Source organism: Jatropha curcas, chromosome 1, assembly GCF_041381405.1.
Source record: "Jatropha curcas cultivar XTBG-Jc1 chromosome 1, XTBG_Jcur_1.0, whole genome shotgun sequence".
Classification (NCBI taxonomy): Eukaryota; Viridiplantae; Streptophyta; class Magnoliopsida; order Malpighiales; family Euphorbiaceae; genus Jatropha; species Jatropha curcas.
The window spans coordinates 620,067-639,029 of record NC_143151.1 but is presented as its reverse complement, the minus strand read 5'-3'; the positions used below and the strand labels follow the sequence as shown (position 1 = coordinate 639,029).

Here is an 18,963-nt window from a genome sequence, read left to right as displayed (position 1 = left end):
ATAATTTAGAAAGCATGTAGTAAGTGAAGTTGATCTTCGGGGAAGAAAGTGACTTGTCGTTTTTCCTTCAATTGCTTGTATATTAAAGAAACTGAAATTCTTTGATTAGCCGACATTAATCAAGGTTTCTAGTTTTTTCAGAAATTTGACGGCAAAATCCAATAAAAATGGACGGATGGGCTTTTACGAGTGACGGAGATAAAAGTGAGGGACGCATTAAATATTTACATAAAAAGTAGGGAGTATTTCGATAATTATGACAAATATCAGGGGTGAAATAATTATTTTCCCTTACGAACTTAAAAAAAAATTCAGTATTATTTCAGGTAATTAAACTCTCATTTCTGTTCGCAAACAGGAAAATTATATTCCTTCTTCACCAAAACCGAAAGAAACCCAAGGTGAAGGTGAAGCTATCCCTCCGAAAATTGGCACAGAATTCAGAGCTAACAACTTAGCAGTAAAAACAAAAAAAAGAAGCAGAAGAACAGAAGAATAATGAAGAGCATACCTCTGATTCTGATGGGCTGTGGAGGTGTCGGGCGTCAGCTGATTCAGCACATTGTCTCATGCAGATCTCTTCATGCCAAGCAGGTTTACTTTGTTTTTATTTCTTCGTTTGTTTCTTTGATTTTTATGATATGTTTTAAAATTGAAAATCGTCTTCTCTTCAAATGATCAGTCCATTCTATAATTGTTTTACTTCAGAGAATTCACATTTCCATATAATACTGAAAATTTGGCTGTACTTATTGCGAACAGTACCTGTGAATAGATTTACCAAAATTATGTTTGTTATATACTTGTATTTTTTGTATGCTGTACAAATTTTTGGCTGTGGCAGGGAGTCCACTTGAGAGTGGTGGGTGTCTGTGACAGTAAGTCATTGGTTGCTGCATCTGATGTATTTACCAGGGAATTGAATGATGCATTTCTATCTGAAGTTTGCCGCGTCAAGTTGAATGGTTCATCACTTTCAACACTTGCTGATTTTGGTGAGTTACCTGATTTAGTGAGAGGGTCGATTTAAAGTTTATTCACCACTGTACTAATGATTCTTTCTTTTGTGTCTCTATATAGATGAATGCCTAGTCTACTCGAATTCTGAGTCAAAAAGAAAAGTTATAGATATTGCAGCTCTTCTGGGCAAATCAACAGGTTCTACTGTTTGTGCCTCTCTTGTTTTTATCTTTTAATCCTTTAAAGTTATTAGATATTTAGACTCCACACTATTGCTTTGTAAATGATAAATTGCATTTCTAGTAATGAAATTATTTCACTTGTTACTTTTTATGATTTGAACAGAAGCTGAAATGTGGCGTTCAGCTTCTAAACTTTCTGATTCTGGGATGACCTTATTTTGTTCCTTTATGTGACAGGTTTGGCTTTTGTAGATTGCTCTGCAAGTTCTGAGACTATTGGAGTGTTAAACCAAGTGGTCGATCTAAGATGTTGCATTGTCCTGGCAAATAAGAAGCCTCTTACATCTACTCTGGTAATGAACTCTTGTTGCTATTCTTGTTAGCTAGTGATAGAAAATAATCAAGGGCTTATAGGCGTTTGGATGTCCCATATGGATTGTATGGTACTTGAATGGATCTGTTTTGGAATGATAACAACTTTATTGTAAATAGAAACTATTTCCTGATTTTTGGGAGGGAAAGGATAAGAGTGACTGTAAAGTGAAGGCTGAAGAGTGGTATCTTTTTGGTTATAATTTGTGAATAGCTGGCTTCAGCCTTTGAGTTTCTGGTCCAAGGGACCATCATTTTGTGAATATAAGACTTATTCTAATTCACTTGGAATAATTTCCTATTATATGTGGACCACTCGTTGTCACTTCTCAGGTGCCCTTGAATCCAATCTTTTATTTTTACTTTTAATAAAGGGTTTGGCAACCTCAGTTATGATAGAAATAATAATAGGGTACTGAAGAGAAGTGAACTTTGATATCTCTAACTGAGGTTGGTAATGAAGAAAGTAATCAAACGAAAGGAATATAAGATTTCTCTCTTCACTTCTCATGTAAATATTTGGACAAAGGAAAACTTTTTGCTTCACTCCTCTCATCCAAACAGATCTCCTCTTGCTATTATTTTTTGCAGCAGCTCAAATGTTTCTTCCATTACAGATCTGCTGTTCAACATATTAAGAACGTTTTGTACTCTTTCTTGCAGGAAGATTATGACAAATTAGTTTCCTATCCACGCCGCATTCGGCATGAGTCAACTGTAAGTCAAATTATTTGCTGATGCATATATCAGAGTTCTTTCTTAAACTTTTCAAAAGATGAACACAAAATGTGAGTGGAGTGGTAAAAGAAACTAATAATGGAAGCTTCAAACGAGCACACAGCATGATTCAAGACTGAAATTTGTATTGGTGTTATTACTGTATTGAAATTTGTCTTCATTCGTTTCACTAGTACATGTTGGCTCAACTTCTTATATTGGGTGTTGCTCCTGCACATAAATGCAGTTTAACATTCTATAATCTCGACAACATAGAACTTGTTGTTTTCATGCACCTGATCCAATGGGTAATTTGTGTCAAATTTTAGCCTTGCAAAAAATTTTTGGAGGTTTATTTGGTGGCTAAGGTGTATGTTCAAAGGCAAAATCATTTGGTTTGTTAAGATATATCATTTTGTCCTAATCCAGGGAAAAAATTCTAATTTAGTCACTCTTCAACCATTTATTTTGTTTTGGGTTTGTTACATCTCATTAATATGCTCATCGGAATGCGATACATATGATTCTTTTGGGCCCATTTCTAGATTACTAACGAATATAAAAATTTGGACCTCAAAAGGGATGATGCTCTTATATTCCCATGCTTGGTGACACATCCTCTTAGCAGTTCTAGAATAGATTTTGTATGCGAAACGGTATGGTAATATAATAATTGATTTCTACTGACTTGAAATTGTTTGGGCAGGTTGGTGCTGGCCTTCCTGTTATAGCATCCTTAAATCGCATACTTTCATCAGGAGATCCTGTTCACCGTATAATTGGGAGTTTAAGTGGTAAAAATTTTTGGCAAGATTTATATCTATGCTTTCATTGTTAGGTTATTAATTGTGCCTCCTTTTATTTATATACGATCATTATATGCATATACTCATTGCTTGTTCTATGCGGTTCTTGTAAAAATGTTGTAACAGGTACGTTGGGATATGTAATGAGTGAGGTTGAAGATGGAAAGCCTCTGAGTGAAGTTGTTAGGACTGCTAAAAGTCTGGGCTTCACTGAACCAGGTGCATTTTTAGATTCTCTTAGATCACTTTCTTGACAGCTGAATCTTGTGGCATCTTCTAAGTGTGCATTGGGATGCTGCATGCATTGGGCCAAGAGAGAGAGAGAAGATAAAAGTAAAATTATGATGGGCATTGCCTGGTCACTTGAAAATTAGTATTTATAATTTATGTTTATTTTATGGAACACTTCTGTTCAGCTTCTTTGTGTCCCATATTCTTGCTATAATATTTAGTTTTTACAACTTGGTTTTTAAAGTTAATATCCTTGTTGCAGATCCCCGCGATGACCTTAGTGGGATGGATGTTGCAAGGAAGGTTTGTATATAAACATATATCTATTGAACATCAATGATTGGTTGTTGTACGTTTTAAGTTCACCTGTGTCTGGTCGTGATGCAAATGAGCTAAAATGTATACCATCTATCTAATAAATCTATTTTTTCATCTACGTATGTTCTGTATTCTTGACCTGATATTTTTTTATTTTATTTTGATGATTCAATATTCAAATTAATTTTGTCCCATTATATTATTATGATAATTTAATTGATGTTGTCCAATAATTTTATTGTGATCAACGATATTTTTTTTTCCCTCAAAAATCTACAGACCATGTAGTTGCAATTACACACTGGTCCACAAGTTCATGAAACCTCTTAAAATAGTTTTTTTTTGGCTTGTTATGTGTGAAATATCTAGAATTATGATATCCTTGGTCTTTAAATTTGCTTATTCTCCCTGTAAAGTTGGAAATCTGTTGCAGATGTCTTTTGTCACAACAAAAAGCAAGATGTTATATAAAATTGGCTCCTATGTACTGTGCTTCATTGTTGAGATCAGTTGCACTTGTTTGAGCGTGTGATAAATGCTTACAACATCATACTCCATTCTTTTGGACGTCAAACAGGCTTTGATTCTCGCTCGACTTCTTGGAAGGCGCATCAACTTGGATAACATTGAAGTCAGTTCCAACTCATATTTTCTACATACCCAACAAAGTTACTATCATTCTTGGTTGAATGCTAAACCATTACTGCATTAATAATAAAGTCATAAATTGGTGGTGCCCCTTCAACCCTGAGTTTCCTTTGTTATGCTTGTCCTGTTTGTAGATCGAGAGCTTGTATCCTGATGAAATGGGACCTCATGCTATGTCTGTTGAAAAATTTTTGGGTAGTGGTATTGCATTACTTGATAACAACATCCAAGAAAGAGTTAAAAAAGCATCCTTGAATCAGAATGTGCTCCGCTACGTTTGTGTAATTGAGGGCTCAAGGTATTCTTTCTATTTTCATCATTGGCTTTCATTGTTATTTTTTCATGAGGATAAACACATTGCTGAATGTCATATTCTAGCATTTTTGGCAGTCATTGAGAAATAAGAGACATGCAGTCACATTAAGATGTTATTGAAAATTTTGGTTGCATGTCTTCAGGGCCGTGGAAAGAGTTGCTTATTTTCATGTTGTTGAACATATAAATGACAGATCTTTTGCCAGACCACTTTAATAATTGTATTAGAATAGCATGAATTATTAATATTGGGACATTTTACCATGTAAAAGGAGGAAAGATTACATCTGATTGATGGAAGTTGATTGAACTGCTGATTGGTATGGTAGTTCAGGGAGGGAAATGGGGAAGTTAGTCCCTAGGTGATGTAAGATTCTTGCAGTAAAAGAAAAAAAAATAACGAGTTTATTGTACACACTTATGCTTTTTGCAAAAGAGCATATTGGGTATTGGTCATGTGTGATATCTGACATTTGCAAGGTCTAATCCATCACCATTTAAATTTTGTGACAAAAAAATGGAACTGTTGTATGCTTCTCTTCTTAAAAAGTTAAAACTTTTCTTGACATGGTGGTGTTAGTACTAAATATTTTCTTGTCAGGTGTGAAGTCGGAATTCAAGAACTTCCTAAGAACTCCGCTTTAGGGCGATTGAGAGGAAGTGACAATGTGGTAAAGCGCTTTTTTTTCCCTCGATTCACTTCTCATCATGTTTGCCATTTCTTAATGAACTAAACCTCACACTATGTTATCCAGCACCTCATCTTAGATGATTCTGGTCTAATGTCTTCAACCATATTGACTTAATTGAAGAGACTGAGTTGACGTTACCAATTTGGTTATTTTGACATTAAAAATTGTGTTTACTTCTCTCTCATTACAGGCTCTTGCAATCGACTGCTGCCAATTAGTCAATTGGTTCTAGTATATTTCTCTTTATGAACTGCTTCTAGCATCCTAAAAATGTATTTTAGTCTGCTGAATATCTGAATTTAAAAATAATAAGGGGAAAAAAAATTAGTAGGTATATATGGTCCATGGTGGCCTTCTGTATAAATGTTAATTTTTTCCTCTTTTCTTCGTGTATCATGATAGCCAACATTTCGGGGGTTTCATCTGAAAATTGACAATGTTTCCTTCATTGCTTTTGCAGTTGGAGATATACAGCCGTTGTTATAATGAACAACCACTGGTCATTCAAGGTGCTGGAGCGGGGAACGACACCACAGCCGCTGGTGTACTTGCCGATATCCTGGATATTCAAGATTTATTCCCTTGAGAAAGTGGGTAATTTGCGCTATTATGAAAGGGAGAGAAGTTACCTGACGGACGGTGAAGACATGAAACAAACTGATGCCAGTTTTGAAAAGTAGTGTATAGTGGAAGCTAGTAATGCAGGTGGCCCTAAGTTTTGTGGTGTCAAAGTATGCATTTGCAAGTATCATTTAAATTTTGAAGGAAAATTATATCAGTGAGTGATTGACATTACTTATACAACTGAATTCCAACTTAGGGGCAATAGGCTTTAAACTTTGTTTTAAAGTTTGGATATGTGACCTTATGCAAGTCTGAAGAAAATCAGGAAGTTTTAATTCCGAGTCCATTGGCAAGTTCAAGTTTAGTATTCTGCTGCAGCCGGTAGTTGGTAGTTAGTACTTAGTTGCAAGCAGTTTGGTAATTCAGTGATTACTATAGAGGTCACTATAAAATGATTAATAAGGATGTTTGTATTTTCATATTTTCAATTCTCTTAGACATATTTTTGTCCAAATATTAAATAAATACTGAAGTAACAAAAATGAAATTTAATTAATTGTTCCCTTCGTTTTTAGGGAAATTTAAAACTAAATAAACTAACATTGAATATTGAAAGGGAAAAAAAAGGGGAATGATATGACCAAAAAAAAAAAAAAAAACTATATGTATACACAAGTCAAATTCTAAGAAACCCAAAGTCCAATTCTACCACATATCAATCATGTGAAAATTTGTACATGCATTTATGAAGATATTGGCAATTTATCAGCAATCAAAACTGATTTTATCATCATAAATGGTAATAGATATTATAGAACCTATAATTCTAAAAATATTACATTTAACAAAAATGGCTGAGATAAAAATGCACCAGCATCTAGCAATGACATGATACTGAACTAGAAGGCTTTGGGATTACTTCTCAAAACAAATTCATGCCAAAAAAAAAAAAAAAAGGATAACAAAAAGTGTTCATATCCAAAATGATCACATTTTAAGAACATGATTAAAACCAGAAACCAGTTGCAACTTGTAACTAAGAAAGTATAGAATCAAAATTCTGCAACTTCTGTTTGATCAAAATAACAACCAGTAGGGCCTCCATCTGGTAAAAGAGCACACTTCACAGGACCTTTAGCTCCATCTTCTACAGGCATTGGCCCTGTGTGCCAATTGATATCTGTGTTGACATAGCCAGGATGAACACAGTTTATAAGCATATTTGGATATCTCTTAGCAAGAACTCTAGTGTAGGCATTAAGAGTGGCCTTGGAAATGCCATATGCTGGCAACATTAATGACCATCCACCTGCTTGAAGTGAATTCTCTTTTAGATCTCGCAAAAATCTCTTCAATATTGCCTCCAGCTTCTCTTCAGTTAGTGTTTCTATATCATTAAGTTCATTTCTCAGTTCTTCACTTGGGATTCTCTGCAAAACAAGAACACTTTGTTAAAATAGTTCTTTTCCACTTTCTATATTCACTGCATTTGGTAGATGGTTTCTTTCACCATTTGGAAGTTGAAAAGAAATGCTAAATGTCTTTATGTGCTTAAACTGAGCCTTTGGGTGAAATTTTAGTACACATCTTAGATCCTAATAGATTCTAAATGTATGCATATAAGGCCAACCATCAAATCAGTATGACCATCACTGTTATATTTAACCCCTTAATTGAAATAAATGAACTTGAAAGTAGGCATGGCCAACGTGCCGGTTTGGACCGGTACTGGCCAGATTTTGCAGTCCCAAAGCTGGCCCAGAATAGCTGGTTTTAAGAGGATTGAGGAAATTCATTTGTTGCATAGAACCTATATTCTCATATCCAAAATACTAAAATTTAACAGAAAAACCAAATATGTTTTCAGAGACAATTACCTTATCAAGGTAAAATAAATTTGCTAAACAACCTAAAGAAATATAAAATTATCTATTATTAATTTTCTAAACTGAAATGGTAAAGAAGGAAGAATGCAGATATGAACATATCCTCCTCAAATCAGACTTTGGGTTCACTATCATGACACAGGCAGATTCACTTAACTAAAACTATGTTATATTTTAATAGAATTTGTTCATTGTTGATATGAAAAACTCAATAATAAATTATGAGAATGAATGGATTATAATTAGAACTTCATCTTCGTTAAATACTAGCTAGTTTTTTAAATTATAAAAATTATGAGAAAGAATGAATATTAGGCTACACTTACTCTTAGCTCGCCCCTCAAAGAGGAGACATTAACTATTCTAGCCCCTGAAGTGGATAGCTGTAGAAGTGGAATTAGAGCTTCTGTTACTCTTCTAACTCCATAGTAATTAGTGTTTAAGCATTCTTCTGCCTTCTCGTAAGTTGTTATAATCACCTCTTGAATCATATTGATTGCCTTCCCTGAAAGCTACACCAACAAATATGGTTTAAGGATTCATCACTCATCATCAGTGACTTTGTACACTAATGTAAACCATTCTTTCATGCTTTGAAATAATGCTTAAACTTTTACCCAAGTTTCAGGATCTATATTTAAAGCTCTTAGGCGATCCTCATCAACCACAACTCCAGAGGCTCCAGCATTGTTAACCTGTCAAAAGTTATATCAAATCAAGCTAAAGTCTGTTTAACATTGAGGTTGAAACTGCTTTTTTAAAAGCAACATTCGGATGCTAGCAAATAAGATTGTTTTTTATTGTTCAAGCTAACATGATTGACCTACTAGTCAAATGATAGAGCACCTTGTATGCAATTCATAACAGCAACAAAAGGTAACCCAGTACAAGAAGCTTCCCACATTTTTGGAAGCGACTCAAAATTAGTTACAAGCACCAAACCCCAATTCATAACAGCAATAAAAGATATCAAAAAACCAAAATTTTTCAATTAATTGAAAACTAATACTTACCAAGATATCAAGCCTACCAAATCTGTTCTTGATGAAGTTAGCCAAACACTCAGTACTAACTGGGTCCAAAACATCAAGTTGATGAAAAACAACATTGGTTAAACCCATATTGTGAAGCATAGACGTCGCGTCCATCCCTCTTTTCTCATCTCTAGCCGTTAGCACCACCGTGACTCCTTGAGAAGCAAGCTGCCTCACTGTCTCAAGACCAATGCCCTTGTTTGCTCCAGTGACCACCGCAAACCTATATATTACAATATAGCCATTAAAAAGACCAGTAGACTAGACAATCAAGAAATGCCCTGATTTAGAGCTTATATTGCAACCCAAAATCAAGAAACGCAAGATATTAGCTTTAGCTTACTTCTCTGGTGACTGCTTTCCATTGTTTTCCATATTTGTGCAAGATCTTGATGGATTGATTATCTCCTTTCTCGTTCTTTGTTGGGTTTATGAATCTGTTTAAAAACTAAGCTATATCAACCATTTCCAGTTTTTCGATCATCTCTTGTCATGTCATTTGACCAACAATATAATTATTAATAAAAAAAATATATTCTCATTAAAACAAAAACAATCCTAAAGCAAATTGAACACACTGCTAGAAGAAAGTCTTTGGGAAATGATGATGCTGCGTCGCACTGGACAAGGCGGCTGTAAGAAGACAAGTTAGCATTAGCGAGTGAAAATGATTGCTCACTACTATTGATATTTTTTAAAGATGTTGCCCTACAACTCTATTTTATGGTATGGTATTTTTTAAATATCTGAAACGTCTCCTTTTTGCTGTTAGTTAAAATGTTTTTTCAGAATTGTAAATATAAACAACTTATGAGAGATTGATTTCCATGCTTAGAAAACCAACATGACTATAGAAGTCTATATGCTTTGAAGAGTATGAGCTTCTAAATTTATTTATGTTTAAAGATTTATTTGTTAAAATTAATTCAAACATCATGTTATCGAATACTATAAAAAATATCGTTTAACATTTTAAAAATTACTTAAAAGGTTATCGTGGAACACATCTTCAATCTATCTAATAGCAATATTAAATCTAATACCAATCAAAGTTATACAAATACTCATAATCAAACCGAACACAAAAATGCTTTTACATGCTGAAAGAATATGAACTTTTTTGCTTCAAGTAAGTTGTTTTGTAATTAGGGTTAATTCCCTCCTTTGCATTAAAAAAAAAAAAAAAAAGTAAATTTCATAAAATTTCATGAAATGAAAATTTATTTAGATTTTATATTTACATTTTACTAAACATTTATTTTCAATTTTAAAAATAAAACTTAGTGCAGCTAAATTTATTTCTATTTTTTATAAATTACTTTCACCTGTTTAAGTTTGCTAATAGTAATAGTAACAAACAAAGTGGATCTCTCCCTCCGTTGTATCCAAAAAAAAAATATTAACAAACAAAGTGGAAAAAACTTATCGGGTCCATGGTCCCACTTATAAACCAAATTAATGAAATTTATAATTTTTTAAAAAGTGTTCTAATTTTTTTTTAAAGTATATGGTTAAAAATACTCTCGTTTCAATAAGGATCCTAAATTCGTTAATTTAGTTCATAGATGGGGCCATAAACCTAATTTAGATAAATTTTTCCAAACAAATCTAATAATTCTCTCCAACATGAAAACTATACATATATTTATAAAAATTCCCATTGTGAGTTGCCTTTTGGCATCAGCTAGAGATTACTGACCACAAAAAATTAACAACCCAACGTGTGAACATGTGATGGCATTAAGTTTTATCCCTTTCAAGTTTTAACTCACTAAACTTTCATAAATGCTTACTTCATTCTTCAAGGCTATCAACTTCCAACTCCCAAGAGTAGAAACAATAAAACAACCATCACTAGTCACTGCCATACTCTGCAAAACAAAACCTTGTGGACAACATCATTGTGGGCCCAATTTCGGTTGTATAATAGCATTATGTTATAATTCTAATTAGCAATTTGTAGATCTCGCATTTAGGGTATGTTGAATAAGATTAAGGGTTAGCGTTTCACTGGTGTTTAACTTTTTTAGAAATTAATAATTATTTGAATAACTTTTTATAAAAAGCTAAAAGTTAAACGTTACTCAGATTGACTTTTCATAAAAGATTGTTTTATTCTTTAAAATCTAGTTAAATGCTATGTTATCGACACTCTAAAAAATAACATTATGTTAAAACGATAAAAATTATTTAAAAAGATGTGTCGAATGCAACCTTAGTGTCTACCCATAATATACAAATGAATTAATTTGAAGTTTAATCTCTCATAGTTGGCAATAGTTTAATTAAATTAATTTACACATAAAAAGTGACTCATGTGGTATGACACACTTGAATCAAATAGGCAATCTTTTGAAGGTTAAAGATTCAATATTTGGAAAAACACTTGTAAAGAGGGATAGCACTCCAAACGAGATTAGCATGAACTCCAATTTGAGTTGTATATTAGTATAATGTTATAAATCTAATTATTAGATCTCATATTTTTTTTTTTTAATTTATTAAGAGATCAATGGACCGAAATAATAGAACGAAACTATAAAAAATTTAATTACTTTTATGTCCTAGTTCAATTCCAATGTTTATTAGAAATCATGACTTCAACATCTACTCTCTTACTTCTCCACACAAGAATAAAGGTTTTAATCCAAAAAAGAACAAAGAAACTTCAACTTTTCCCATGGACAAGGTTTGATGACTCATACAACAAAGAAAGGCTTTTTCTCTTTTTCCTTCTTTCTTGTGACCTTTGCATTAATGTGTGATTTAAACAAGTAACTAACAACAAAATTGGTTAGAGTTTGCCAGGTTGTAATTCATTTTTAATCTAAATATGTAATACATCTTAACTATAGTTTTTAATTTAAGGATAAATCATAGGTGTAATATTAATTATTAATTAAGTAGTAATTGATGTATTTTAGACTTCCCTTTACGCATCTAATTTGTACAAACATATCTAAACAAACAATCTAAAAAATCTATCATAATCAGATATGGTCTAATTGGTCTTTCTATTCTCATAGAAGATGTAAGAAGTGAGAGATCTCAAGTTCGAATCATCTTCGATTATCACCAATTTGATGAATGTTATTTAAAGGGGAACACTTATCTTGCTATTTAGCCCACAATGATATTCTGATATATTGCCTAATACTATCTTGAGATAATAATTTTTATATTTTTCAACTATTGAATAAATGTTTAATCAATATAATTTTATAAGTTTGAAATAAAATGTATTGCAGTAAATATATGCATCAAGCCAGTAAAATTTAGATTGAGTACTAGAATAAATGTAAAAGAGGGATTGATTTATCTCGACCAGATCCATAACTCTACTGATATACCAAGCTAATAAAAATTAAAAATTTTTATTTTTATTTATTGGGTTTATGGGCAGACATATGTACTCGGTTTAAGCATAATTTCCTAAATGTAAATACTTTGAATGCATTTACACCATTGGCGGTGCAGGCATAAGTACATAAAACAGATATTTGGGACTTTGTTGGTGGTTACGTATATTTATTGATTTATGCTATTGCTAGCTCAGCTAAGTTAAAGCATACACTCTCTCAAGTTCCCCTTTCTCACTCTTCTCATTTATACACTCCTTTCCCTCCCTTCGCAAGCCTAACAGCTCCACCAAACCAAAAAGAAACAATGCTCGCTCACCGTTTCGCGGCGGCCGCCGCCTTCTCTCTCATCGCGGCTATCATTTTTTCCACACCATTTTCTACAGTGTCAGCTCAAGCGCCTTCTCCTGCTCCGTTTTTATCACCTGAACCTTTGAAGCCGTTAGGGCCATTGGCGCCGACACCAGCAACGACAACAAACGACTGTATTACGCCGTTGCTTAACATGTCGGATTGCTTGAGTTATGTGCAGGAACCGAGCACGGCGAAAGTTCCGGACAAGAATTGCTGCCCGGAATTGGCTGGATTGGTGGATAGTAATCCTATATGTTTGTGTCAGTTGCTAGGGAATAGTAGCTTGACGGAGTCTTTTGGTATAAAGATTAATATTAACAGAGCTCTGAAGCTTCCTTCTGTTTGTGGTGTTGAAACTCCTCCGGTTAGCACGTGCGCAGGTAGTTTTGAATTCTGTTTGTCACTTGCTTTCACCCTTACCGCCAGACTTGATTTTAATTTTTTTTTATTTATTTAACATTGCTTTATTTACGTGTGCGTGAATTAAGCGAGCAGAGAAAATTAGAAAAAGATTTTTTTATATAAGATAAAATAAAAATTATTTTTTCGTCAATTACTTTATTGTTATATTTTTTTTTTGATATTCTCCCCAATTTGCAAAGAAAATTTTCAAAAGAAATTTTTTTTCGTCAATTAGTCTTTTTATTTTTTACGTTTGAGATCGGTGAGAAGGACCTGAACGAGTTGCATCCGATTTACTGATTTATCAATTAGTTGCATCCGATTTAATTTTTTTTTTTTTTTCGGAAAAGAAAATTTAAATAGTTTATAAATGGACTTGGTTATAAATAGCCGCATGGTGCAGAGGGAAGCTAATTTGGTTCACATTTAAAAGGCCATTTATGATTCTTGGTTTCTTCTTACCTACTCAACTTTCTCCTTTTTAATAATAATAATAATAATTCATTTTAATTTTAGTTTTCATATATTTATTTTTGTCACAGACAAAAAAAAAAAAAAACTAATTTATTTCTTTGTGTTTTTATATATACTATATATAGCCGTCGGATATCCGGTACCAGGTCCAACAGCAAGTGCGCCAGGTAATATTTCTCTTCTCAAAATATTTATTTTTGTTCTTATTTTAACATATATGTTTAAATTAATTATCTTAGAAATAAATTTTTCTATTTTCATCTCATAGTCGAATTTTAATTTTTTATTAGAATATTCTTACGATCAATAAAATTTTCTCTACTTATACGAACCCTATTGTATAATACTACTCTTCGAAGAATTTAGGATAGATATTTACGTAAGTTTTATTGAAATGTGGTTTTTTTTTTTAAAAAAAAATATATATTCCAGGTGTTCAGCCACCAGAAGGCATTGCCGGCATTCCATCAGCTGGAAACAATGACAATAGAGCTACAAATATTCCAGGTGTTCAGCCACCAGAAGGCATAGCCAGCATTCCATCAGTTGGAAACAATGACAATGGAGCTACAAAAATTGCAGGGTCAGCTAAAGAATTCCTTATTGGCTTGGCATTTTCATTTCTTCTAACATTCTTTTGAGGTTTGATTGATGACTTCTTTGGGTTTCTTCTCCATTATTGAAATGTTGTAACCAGATATGGTATTTATGGTAGCATGAATAATTTATATGTTGGAGATGTTATATTTAGTTTATCTAAAATGTATCATTATTCTTTCGAAACAGAATCTTAATTTAAATCTTCTAGTCTTTTCTATAATTTGGTTTATTTGATAATCTAATTTTTGTTAAGTTACATACTCAATTCCTTTTAAGTTAAACAGCTACGGCTAGCGGCTAATAAGAGTGTTAGGTCAGAGAATTTAAGTATGCGAATTTAATTGGAAAAAGTAGAAATATCGAATTTCAGAATTCCAACAACTACTTAGATAACAAAATTACAATGTTATAGAAGATCAAACATAAAAAAAAAAAAAAAGAAAAAAGAATAGTAGTGAAAAAATATTAGAGAGTAATAACATCAGTCATTGTGATCTCAGTATAATCAATTTCATTCTCAGGATTCATAGCCATTTTACTTAGCCTAAGAAGACTTCCAGTAGCCAAAATTGCCTTAGGATTTATATCATGCAAAGATCTTGCATATAAACTTCTTATTGCTCCACAAGCTGCTTCAAACAATTCTTTATCTTTCTGAGGACCCAATAAACAATGCCCTAAAATTCTTAAAGCAGGCTGCAATAAATCCCATGGAAGTGCAATTCTCCCTTCCTTTTTTCTCACCTTTTCCTTCTCAGTATTATCACCATCCTCCTTTAGTTTCTTTCCACTTTCACTATCTCCTCCTCCTTCTTCTTCTTCTTCTTTCTTTTCCTTGCATATATAACCTTCCTTGTACATTTCACCATCTTGACCTGCCCATAGCTCACAAAATTCACAGAAATCTATTTTTGACCCAATTGGCATTAATGATAGTTTGCTGAAATATAATTCTAATGCAACCCCAACAATTCTTGCTCTTCTTGTTGATCTAACGGTTCCATGAGGCTCTAAGCTTGGAGATATCACTGCTAAGTTTAAATCAGTCGCGTTGTTCTTTGATGTCTCTTTGGTTTCATGATATACACTAGAATTTGATAGATCAGGTATGTTTACTGCTATAGCTTGGCCATTGCGCGATGTCGTTTCGTGCGCGTAGAGAGCGAGCAAAACTGCTTCGAATCCGGCTAAAGGTTTTCTCAGTGGGACACGCGAGAGGTAAAGACCAGCGATGATTGGGACAAATCGGAGAACGACGAGTTGGAGTTGAGGAGAGGTGGATTGGAATGTGTCGTAGAACCATCTGCAGAGGTTGTTGTCTCCTGCGCCGGAGTCAGGTTCGCGGAGGAGGGCGGAGATTGCGGTTGAGACGTTGGAGTCATGAAGGAGAGAGGAGGCGGGATCTTGGGCAGAGAGGATGGTGGAGGGAATTTTAGTAATGGAGGTTAGGGATTGGATGGCAGATTGGATTTTGGCAGAGAAATCAACTGGTATAGAAGAGCGAGAATGTCTATGTAAAGAGTTGTAGGTGGAGGTAGAGGAGGTGGCGGTGGTTGTATTGGTGGTGTCGGCAGCGTTTTCTGAAGGTAAGCTGTCTTGAGACATTAGTTTTGTTAGAGGAGAGAAGCATAGGAAATGGAAGAGATGATGAAAACTAAAGAGAGAAATTTTGGAAGTAGAGGATGATGAGGAGAGAATTATGGAGGGAAAATAGGATGGGTTGTTTAAACTACTTTTTACATATATTTAATTATTTACTTTTTACATTTAATATATTACTATTATTATTATTTAATTTTTTATATTTATTATTGAATTACTATCTAGCCTTCCGTTTCATAGTAAAAATATACTTTTTTAGACAGAAAGAACAAATAGTTTAATGAAACTATATATTAAAAAATTTGGAATAATTTCTCCAAATAGTGAAAATAAAAGGTAATTTTAATAAATCTCAAAGAATCTATAGTAATTTGGCTTTAAAATTTGAGAACGTGGGAGTTTTTTACAATTTATGCAAATAATTATATTATTTAAATAAAATACAAGAATGCTCAAAAAAAAAAATGAAACTATTTCTTTTTATTTATTTATTTTTCACCAATTAAAAAATAAAAAGCTTTAGATTTATGTAATTTATCAACTTTTAATTTATAAATAAATAAAGCCCTAATAAATTGCAAAGTAGGGTCCTGCACGACGCACGCCACGTAATGGCTCTAATTCCACGCCACAGACGATATAGTATATACCGACAGCATATTGATCTTGCGGTTACTATCGTCCTGTGTTCTCTACTCCTTTCATATTGGCCGTCAGATTACTACCTGTGATTTTTCAAAACATTTTTCTGCATTAGCCTCCTCCATGAAAAAGAAAATAATAATAATATATATAAGCTTTCCTTTTTGTTCTTGATCTCTCCTCCTCCTTCCAAATTCCATTAACCTGAGCTACATCGATTTTCTTAGTTCTGTGCTTCAAAGGATCGTCTTCTAATCGATAGAGGGTACGTAATAGAACCCAATTTCTTTCTAGTAACTTCTAGTTTGTCTTTGGTCAATTTTTTTCCTAATAGGATAATTTTATTAGCTTTACATTGATTTTAACTTCCTTTTGTTTCCTTTTGATTTACATTCATCAACTCTGATCTTTCTCGCATTTGATTTGATTTTCATTCTATTTGTTTAGTTTGCTTCTTCAGTAATTTGGGTTTTCTAGGTTTTTAATCTTAGGGTTTTCTTCTAGTTTTGCTGGGTTATTCTTCAATTATCTTCAAATTGAACTTGGCGTTCAGTTATTACTGGATTTTAGTTCTTTGAGGTTCTTGCATTAGGGGATTCAGTTATTAACCCTCTTCAATTCTTTGTTTAGGTTAACTATTCTTTTTTATGGCATTTGAATGCCAAGGAAACACTGAGGTGTCAGAACAGTACAATTGTGAGAAGAATTCTAATTCTAAAGCTAAAAAAATTTCTAATCCAACATTTGATTGCCATCCTAAGGAGAGAGTTTCAATCATTGATAGTTCAAAACAGTTGCCTTGTAATGAGATTTTGCCCAATTGTCGCCGGTCAATCACTGACCTTCCTCCAGCCTTGATTTCTGAAATTCTTGATTGCCTTGACCCTAAGGAGCTTGGTATAGTTTCATGTGTGTCGAAGGTTCTTAATAGGCTTGCATCTGAGAACCAGGTTTGGAAGGAAGTCTATTGTGAGAGATGGGGTCTCCCTTTGGTTCCTGCACCATTGGGCTTGGGGCTTTCAGATGAGAAGTCATGGAAGGAATTGTTCGTGGAGAGAGAATTTAGGAGTAGAACTTTCTTAGGTCGTTATAGCATTGATGTTTTGTATGGTCACACTGAAGCTGTTCGAACGGTTTTCCTTTTGGCTTCTGCCAAGCTTATTTTTACCTCTGGTTATGACACGGTTGTGCGAATGTGGGACATGGAAGATGGATTATCCATCGCATCATCAAGGCCTCTTGGATGCACTATTCGAGCAGTTGCTGCAGATACAAAGCTCTTGGTTGCTGGTGGTACTGATGGTTTCATCCAAGGTTGGAGAGTGGTGGAGGGTCTCCCATGTTTGTTCAATCTCAAGGGTTCTGAGGAGCCAAATATTGAATTTAGAATTTGGGAACATGAGGGGCCTATAACTTCTCTTGCCTTGGACCTTATGAGGATTTACAGTGGTTCTTGGGACATGACTGTTCGTGTATGGGATCGTTCCTCATTGAAATGCTTAAAGGTCTTGAGGCATAATGATTGGGTATGGAGCCTTACTCCACATGATACAACAGTTGCTACCACTTCAGGATCAGATGTGTATGTTTGGGATACTCATAGCGGAAATCTCTTAACTGTCATTAATCATGCTCACGTTGGTAACACTTATTCTTTGGCGCGAAGCCACACGGGTGACTTCCTTTTTACTGGAGGAGAAGATGGGGCTATACATATGTTTGAGATCATACGTCACAGTCACACAGCTTATGATTTTAAGGTTGCAACTTGGGTTCCTCACTCTGGTGCTGTACATTCAGTTGCATTTGAGTTTCCTTGGCTTGTTTCAGCTTCTAGTGATGGGAAGCTGTCACTAATAGATGTTAGAAAACTACTAAGGACTAGCAGGCGATCTTTAGGAAAGAGTGTTTCAAGGGTGAAAAATGTGGATTGTAGCAGTGTGGAGCCACCCCAAAGAATGCTACATGGATTTGGGCCGAATTTATTTTCAGTGGACATTGGGGCTGACCGTATTGTATGTGGAGGAGAGGAAGGTGTTGTTAGGATGTGGAACTTCTCACAAGCTTTGGAAATTGAGCGTAGAGCTCGTGCCCAAAGGGGAATACGGCTTGAGAGTAGGATGAGGAGACGCAAACTCCACATAGAGACGAGCAAGGGTAGTCGAAATGACCAATGTTCTGTGGCAGCCAAGAACTCCATGCACAGCGATAGGAGTAATGTCTGGCACAGTAAACGTGGAATGAGTAGCAAGGTGAAGGCATAACACCAGGCTAAGATTACAACATGCTTCTAGGTTTGTCAATTCTTATTACTATATGGATGATTATGTAACGAAATTACACAACAATGGTTCAGAGCATGCCAAGTTACTGATGTAGTTAGTCTTTTCTTTTGCAATAGCATTGGAATTTTAAAGGTTAGTTTAATTTGATGGGATTCAAAGATTGTTTCTTTCTTATTGCAATTGTCAGTTGATATTTTCTACTGCAGCTTTCGTTGTTTTTCTTTAATATAGAATTTACCTGTAAGAGTTGTTAGGCTGATAAAATAAGAACCACTTCAGCTTTACGACAATGTTCTTGCATATGATATTATTTCTTGATCAATTGAATTATCCTTAGTACCACTGTAGGGGAAGTTATTTGAACAAAGTTATGGAAAGAAAATTCCATTTTTTCTCAGAAATAATTCATAATTTAGGACTCTTGACCCCCTGAAAGGCATGGTCTGTTGGTGATTCTGATTTATTTTATTTTTTATGTTTGAACTATGTTGAATTTTTTTTTTTTTTTTTGTTTTTTCTG

General features: G+C 33.9%; 5 protein-coding genes across 6 annotated transcripts; 3 read left to right on the top strand and 2 right to left on the bottom strand.

Moving 5' to 3' along the window:
• Positions 1–332: 332 nt before the first annotated feature.
• LOC105629326 (Glyceraldehyde-3-phosphate dehydrogenase-like family protein) lies at positions 333–6,151 on the top strand. The gene is made up of 12 exons (XM_012210897.4): positions 333–594; positions 845–995; positions 1,081–1,158; positions 1,380–1,495; positions 2,178–2,231; positions 2,938–3,025; positions 3,164–3,256; positions 3,531–3,571; positions 4,164–4,217; positions 4,369–4,532; positions 5,151–5,220; positions 5,702–6,151. The coding sequence occupies exons 1-12, from the start codon at positions 499–501 to the stop codon at positions 5,825–5,827; spliced, it is 1,131 nt and encodes a 376-aa protein (XP_012066287.1). The 5' UTR covers positions 333–498; the 3' UTR covers positions 5,828–6,151.
• Positions 6,152–6,614: 463 nt separating this feature from the next.
• LOC105629327 (short-chain dehydrogenase/reductase 1) lies at positions 6,615–9,477 on the bottom strand. 2 transcript variants are annotated; one of them, XM_012210899.4, is made up of 6 exons: positions 9,304–9,477; positions 9,069–9,162; positions 8,705–8,948; positions 8,309–8,386; positions 8,018–8,203; positions 6,615–7,235 (listed from the first exon to the last, which is right to left on the bottom strand). In XM_012210899.4, the coding sequence occupies exons 2-6, from the start codon at positions 9,098–9,100 to the stop codon at positions 6,858–6,860; spliced, it is 918 nt and encodes a 305-aa protein (XP_012066289.1). In that variant the 5' UTR covers positions 9,101–9,162; positions 9,304–9,477; the 3' UTR covers positions 6,615–6,857. The 2 variants fall into 2 exon arrangements, with proteins under 2 accessions (XP_012066289.1, XP_012066288.1); XM_012210898.4 differs by lacking the exon at positions 9,304–9,477 and having other exon boundaries at positions 9,069–9,297.
• A 2,783-nt stretch (positions 9,478–12,260) lies between these two features.
• On the top strand, positions 12,261–14,134 carry LOC105629328 (Bifunctional inhibitor/lipid-transfer protein/seed storage 2S albumin superfamily protein). The gene is made up of 3 exons (XM_012210900.4): positions 12,261–12,818; positions 13,440–13,481; positions 13,747–14,134. The coding sequence occupies exons 1-3, from the start codon at positions 12,392–12,394 to the stop codon at positions 13,953–13,955; spliced, it is 678 nt and encodes a 225-aa protein (XP_012066290.1). The 5' UTR covers positions 12,261–12,391; the 3' UTR covers positions 13,956–14,134.
• Positions 14,135–14,242: 108 nt separating this feature from the next.
• Positions 14,243–15,628, bottom strand: LOC105629408 (hyccin). The gene has a single exon (XM_012211000.4). The coding sequence runs from the start codon at positions 15,517–15,519 to the stop codon at positions 14,380–14,382; it is 1,140 nt and encodes a 379-aa protein (XP_012066390.1). The 5' UTR covers positions 15,520–15,628; the 3' UTR covers positions 14,243–14,379.
• Positions 15,629–16,268: 640 nt separating this feature from the next.
• Positions 16,269–18,648, top strand: FBX2 (F-box protein 2). The gene is made up of 2 exons (XM_012210901.4): positions 16,269–16,423; positions 16,789–18,648. Exon 2 carries the CDS (start codon positions 16,806–16,808, stop codon positions 18,420–18,422), a length of 1,617 nt encoding a protein of 538 aa, XP_012066291.1. The 5' UTR covers positions 16,269–16,423; positions 16,789–16,805; the 3' UTR covers positions 18,423–18,648.
• The last annotated feature ends 315 nt before the right edge of the window (positions 18,649–18,963 follow it).